The sequence below is a fragment of the Triticum urartu genome, chromosome 2, assembly GCF_003073215.2.
Source record: "Triticum urartu cultivar G1812 chromosome 2, Tu2.1, whole genome shotgun sequence".
Lineage (NCBI taxonomy): Eukaryota > Viridiplantae > Streptophyta > Magnoliopsida > Poales > Poaceae > Triticum > Triticum urartu.
The window spans coordinates 600,934,281-600,939,977 of NC_053023.1; the positions used below are offsets into that span (position 1 = coordinate 600,934,281).

General features: G+C 50.8%; 1 protein-coding gene across 2 annotated transcripts; it reads right to left on the minus strand.

Moving 5' to 3' along the window:
- Positions 1-2,262: 2,262 nt before the first annotated feature.
- On the minus strand, positions 2,263-3,663 carry LOC125533749 (two-component response regulator ORR5-like). Of its 2 annotated transcripts, XM_048697110.1 has the most exons (5): positions 3,262-3,633; positions 3,117-3,163; positions 2,943-3,020; positions 2,756-2,826; positions 2,263-2,628 (listed from the first exon to the last, which is right to left on the minus strand). In XM_048697110.1, exons 1-5 carry the CDS (start codon positions 3,383-3,385, stop codon positions 2,541-2,543), a joined length of 408 nt encoding a protein of 135 aa, XP_048553067.1. In that variant the 5' UTR covers positions 3,386-3,633; the 3' UTR covers positions 2,263-2,540. The 2 variants fall into 2 exon arrangements, with proteins under 2 accessions (XP_048553067.1, XP_048553066.1); XM_048697109.1 differs by having other exon boundaries at positions 2,943-3,163; positions 3,262-3,663.
- Between the last annotated feature and the right edge of the window lie 2,034 nt (positions 3,664-5,697).

Sequence of the window (5,697 nt, forward strand, 5' to 3'; positions counted from 1 at the left end):
TCACAGCCCTACCGCTCCAGGTACGGGCTCTCACTGGGCGAGTGGGGAGGAACAACTGGCGGGAGAGGGTTGTCACCCTCATCGGTGATTGTCCCACCTCCATCCGTCATGAGGCCTACGACATGGTGGATAATCGAACATACGGTATACCTCTAATATGGCTCTTTGCCAACCAGTCCGGATGCCCACAAGATGCCAACGCGCGGACCGTGGAGCAGTAGGTAAGGGCCTACTTGCGGTATCTCCTTACAGAGGTCATGTTTCCAGACTGCTCGGGGAACACTGCCCTATGGATGCATCTGGACTTCCTGTCCATCTGGGACGCAGGGTACAGCTGGGGGTCTGCCGACCTAGCGTACCTATACCATTCGGTAAGAAGTTATCTCCATATTCGTTTATGGACGTATGTATGCTTCTTTGAATTGCGTTATCTAATCATTAATTGGCATTTGTAGCAGGATGACGCATGTAAGAGGACTGGAGCTACGTTCGTATGTGTGGATGTGCCTGGGCCCTCTCGATTTGGATGTGGGAGCGATTGCCGGTGGGTCATCCTGAGAAACTTAGACGGCGTCCATGGACAGATTATGGCAATGAAGGCGACAATACTCGATACTTGACCGTAGTATACTCTTGGGACATCGTTAAAGTCTTCACAGACAATGCCACTGTATTGTACAAGGCCTTCACCAACGAGCTGGACAACCTGACATATCACTAGGTAAACTACTTGCTGGTGTTTTCTCGTAGCCACTTTCATGGTTACTTACCAATCTTTCTGCAGGTTAATTGGTGGCCATATCACGAGAGAGTCTGGGGTCAATACCTATACCCGCCTATCGCCAGGCTCGTTGACGGAGGGTTGCATAGCCTACCACGAGGACGGCTGGCGGCAGGGTGCACTGCGTACGCACAACTTCCCCCCTCCCTAGATACAGTACAAGTTTGTGGGGTTTTTTAGGAGGGGGGGCTCCTTCCTACTGGCACCCACTTTGGCAGTGAGGTTTACATACCTATCACCCTCCAATCATGCATGTCTGGCGGTAGGACATTAATCTACGTCAGGCCCACCCACCAGATGACGGTGGCTGCCGTTAACCCTACCGCCAGGGGCCTCGGCAGTAGGCAGTTATATCCTAGTGTCATCGACCCTGACGGTAGGAGATTTAGATTTTTTTACAAGTAGGGTCAAATCTTGCTCAAGTTTCTCAAAAGAGTCAAAATACTGATTTTGGCCCAAGTTTTTTTTTTTGAGAAAATGATTTTGGCCCAAGTGGCACGCTTGTGTGTACTCTCAAACCTCTTTCAGTAGTCGGCAAAGACATGGGCCTGTGTCACTTTAACATAAAGGTGAAGCAGTTATGCTATCTCAGGCGTACTCTCTGGCGAGTAAATCACTTTCTGTCAACAGTAACATACTGGCAGACCTGCCGGGAGAGATAGAAAAAAGGACTGCAGATGAAGGTCCATTTTGATAATGCACACAAAGGGACGTGTCTAAACATTTTGCTCAAGGCTCCAAGCCTCCAAGCCAAAGGATCAGAGAATAACCGTTTCATTTAATCCAGAACTTCGTGTTGTGACACAGAATCAGCCCTCGTTGCACAAGCGAGTGGAAAAAATTGTGACTGAACTTTCAAAGTTACTTGCCTAGCAACGCTAAGCCTGAAACATGGAACCTGGAGAACTATGGAACGCTTTGGATATCCTGACACGCTTTGTATACCCTGATAAGGTGCTGTCACCCCTGCAAAAAAATAAAATAAAATAAAAATGATAAGGTGCCGTCACAGTGGTACCCTAGTACTCCTGCTCGTTAACGAGGCCCTGTTGCCACGAATGGCATCAAATAGTAACTCGGATACAGAGTACAGATCGAAGCAACTAATAATGCTGGCAATCAAATGCACGATCCTACGGAGATCCTCTTCCGTAACAGCACAGCGGTACAGCAGTGCTCCCTACTCGGTACTTAAGGCCCTGTTTCCACAGATTTGGCATCAAATAACTCAGAAGCAGAGTACAGCTTTGAACCAAAAGTAGCAATCAAATGTACGATCTTACGGACACCCTTTTCATTCGCCATTTAGATCTCTTCCATCGTATGAATATGCTCGCACGTGAGCCATGACAGTACCGAGTTTGATCGACGATCTCCCCAACAATCCATCCAAAGGGCACAAATGAAAATGGCCAACGCTGTGACGATGGAGTAAAAAATTTCAGCAAGAACAAGTGAACTTCAACATGTACCATTACAAACAATAGCTTGAAGCAAACTTCCTTTTTTACTGAACACTGATCCACGAGACTGAAACACAGAACACTGAGAGGGATATACGTCGACTGCTACATAACAGGGGGAAACAGGGCACATCCTACTTAGCAGAAGCAAAACACAGGCTGCATGCACACTGACGGCCATCATACTACTCTACTGCCACGCATGCGTCCATGTTCCAGAAGGCCAAAACGCTGAATCCGCACGCCATGTAGTGCGGTTCAGGGGCGTCCGACGGTGCAACCGGACCAGGCGGCGCTCAGCGGAGGACGCGGCTGCAGAGGCGCGACACGTCGGACGGCTGGACGGGCTTCAGCAGGAAATCCTCGGCTCCCTCCTCCAGGCACCTGACGGAGCCGAAACGTGTCAACGAGCAGGAAAACGAACTGCATGCATGCTACTAGAGCTGCTACCACCGAATAGGAAAGAATATGGCATGCATGGGAGGGAATATGGCATGGAATAGATACTGACCTGTTGATCCTTGTAGGCACGTTCTCCGAGGACATGATCACCACGGGGATCTCCCTCAGCTTGGACGACCCCTGCATGCATCCATCACATTTCCATCGTCATCTCAAACAAGTATTCATATTCCTATACATGCATGATTTATCATGGAGTTTGGCAAGGAATAAAAGAATGTCGTGTGATGTATTACCTTGACCTTCTTGAGGAGCTCGTAGCCCGTCATCTCCGGCATCCAGTAGTCGGTGATTATCATGCTCACATTGGCCTCCTGCGACGCCCAAGAACACACAGTAAGACACATGCAAAAAGCACAAAAATATCCGAAATAAAAGGGACAAATTAAGGTTCGAGGAAGATCACATACGGAGCCAAGAAGCTCCAGGGCCCTCTTCCCGCTGTCCACGGCGGTCACTGCACATCACATGCACGCACACATCTCGTCACAAATCCACGACAAGAAGAACAAGAAGAAGAGATCGAAACGGGATGTGATCTCGTCGATTGCTCACCGCGGAACTTGGAGCTCCGGAGGATGCCGGAGATGACGGCGCGGTCGACCGAGCTGTCGTCCACGGCGAGGACGTGCGGCAGCGCCGCGCTCCCCTCGCCGACAAGGCCCTTGAAGCTCGCCATCTCTACCTAGGACTACTATGCTCGGACTGTGGAGAGAAAGGGAAAGAAAAGGCCTTTGGAGAGCGTCGCCACCCTGCCCCTATATATAGCCGAGGGCGACGAGGCCGCGGCACAGGAGACGGCGGGGCGGAAAAGGCGAAGACGAGGAGGCCGGGATCGCTGACCGGCCACGCGCGCTCTGGCCCTGGCCCCGAGGGATATCTCGGCGAGGGTGAATCCAAGATACGGATACGGACCGGGTGCGGCAGGATCGTGGCGTGACGCATGGACGCCTGGAGCGAAGCATGCCGCCGCTGGCCGCCTGGCATGCACCAGCACCACGAGGGGTATGCATACGCATGATGCAACGCACAGCGGCGGCCAGCAGCGAACCAAATCTTTTGTTGCTGCAAACAGGAGTGCCGGCCTTTACTCCTTTCTTGACCGGCGCGGCGCCGTATCTCTTCTCTTAAATGGGTTATTCATGGCATTGGCAGCATCCTTCGTGCCTGTCTGTCTCGCTTCTCCATCATCCCTCTGTAAACAAATGCTATGCAGGTAGCCGGTGTGTTCATTTACTGGATCCACGGCGCGGGTGAGATGACAACAGTATAACTACGGCACCGTAATGGAAGTGGCAGTCCTTGATTATGCGGCGTATCTCGAGATACGCCGTGATCTCCCGACTAGCTGGCGCGAGGCCGGCCGTGTTTCTGCCACAGTGATGGCGTATATGCCAGCATCAAAGAGTGGATTCACGCCACTATTTACTTCCAAACTGAGTTGATATAGGGCATCTCCGGTTTTTGGATGGTGGTAATAAGTGGAATAACGCATGCATGCATGCATCGGTGCATGTATGGTAACTCCATTTACGTGGACGCATGTACAATGTGTCCTGAAATGCACTCACTCAGCCGGCACGCACGGCACGTCCACCTTTACTCCCTGTCTAGGCTTTTTGGGGTGCCATGCATCATGCGTATGCATGCATTGATGCATGCCAGCGTTGTCGTCGTCGTCGCTATCTATGCCGCCGGGAGAATAGCTCCGGCCGCGACTGCGAGCCATTGAACTTCGCGTCTCTTGCACCGATGTGGCGAACTCACCAATTTATGGCCTCTGCCGACTGCCCGGTGCGTGGCCGCTGGCTCCATTGCGAGGTCGCCGCCTGCCTACGACGACCGGCAGGCTGGCGGCTGCGGCTGGCTATACCTACGCTACACGCTACGGCATGCAGGCATGGGCCCTGTGGATTCGTCTGCCAGGGCGATCTTGGGGAGATTTTGCACGAGTTCCGAGGGAGATCTTTCCCCCACTCGCCATCCTTATCATGACGTATGCAGTCACTCGGCCGATGGGGTGCTTGCACAAGCAAAAGTACTCCTTGCTGCCAGTAGCTTTTCTTTGGTCAAACGGAGCAGTAAAACAAAGGCCTTGTTTGGATCATGGGGTTAGAGCTAGTTTGGATTTGTTTGGAGCTCAAATAATTCAAAAGTATCCAAACAGAAAGGGTTAGGCCTCTTTTGGTTCATAGTATAGGATTATCATAAAAATAGAAATCTTGTAGGAAATGAGATGACACGTATCTCAAATCTTATGAGTAGGAATAGGAAACAAGATGTCATTTGGTTGACACCAAAGGAATTTTTCCATTGAGTCTACGCTCTTTTTTACTTTCCTATGAAATGTGGAGGATAGGAACCAATCCTATGTAGGAATAGGAATCCATTCCTATGAACCAAAGGGCTCTAAAGGAAAAAATTCTATAAGAATCCTATCCTCTAGAATTTCTATACAATTCCTCTAAACCAAAGGAGACCTTAGAGTGGGTTAGTTTCATCTAACCCAACTATCCCGATAGAGAGGTGTTTATTTGGGTTAGAGTAGGTTAGAAAATAACTCTAACTCTAACTGTGTGTCCAAACAGGGCCAAAGATACTAATGGCAACAATGACAGCCGACGCAGTGAGATGATTTGATGGGCAGACCAGGCTTTACGCAGAGCAGCTCTAGACGCACGCACTTGAGCACCTTCAGAGCTGCACGAGTAAACAGTACACGGTGCAGGCATGGCTCTGCCGCTGCTGGTGAACGGTGCAAGTACTCTACGCATGGACTTGGTCAGCTCATTTAGTTTTGGCGTTTGACCTTTTTCCTCTCTATGGAGTGTACCGGTGGCAGTAGCAGGAAGGAAGCAGTGGGTTTGCGTGGGGCAGGCCGTCTAGACGGGGATGAAATATGTTGACGCACGCTACAAGCCGATACTGCATCTGACTCAGGCCAGGTGCTCACGCGCGCGACGAGCGTCTTGCGTCGTACACAGTGAATTG

What these genes read in the sequence shown, in the direction of transcription:
- LOC125533749 (XM_048697109.1), bottom strand. Translation starts at nt 3,385, where the DNA reads ATGGCGAGCTTCAAGGGCCTTGTCGGCGAGGGGAGCGCGGCGCTGCCG. An exon ending in CCGGAGCTCCAAGTTCCGCG is followed by an intron (nt 3,164 to 3,261) that starts GTGAGCAATCGA and finishes TGTGATGTGCAG; the next exon opens with TGACCGCCGTGGACAGCGGG. An exon ending in GTGCCTACAAGGATCAACAG is followed by an intron (nt 2,629 to 2,755) that starts GTCAGTATCTAT and finishes CGGCTCCGTCAG; the next exon opens with GTGCCTGGAGGAGGGAGCCG.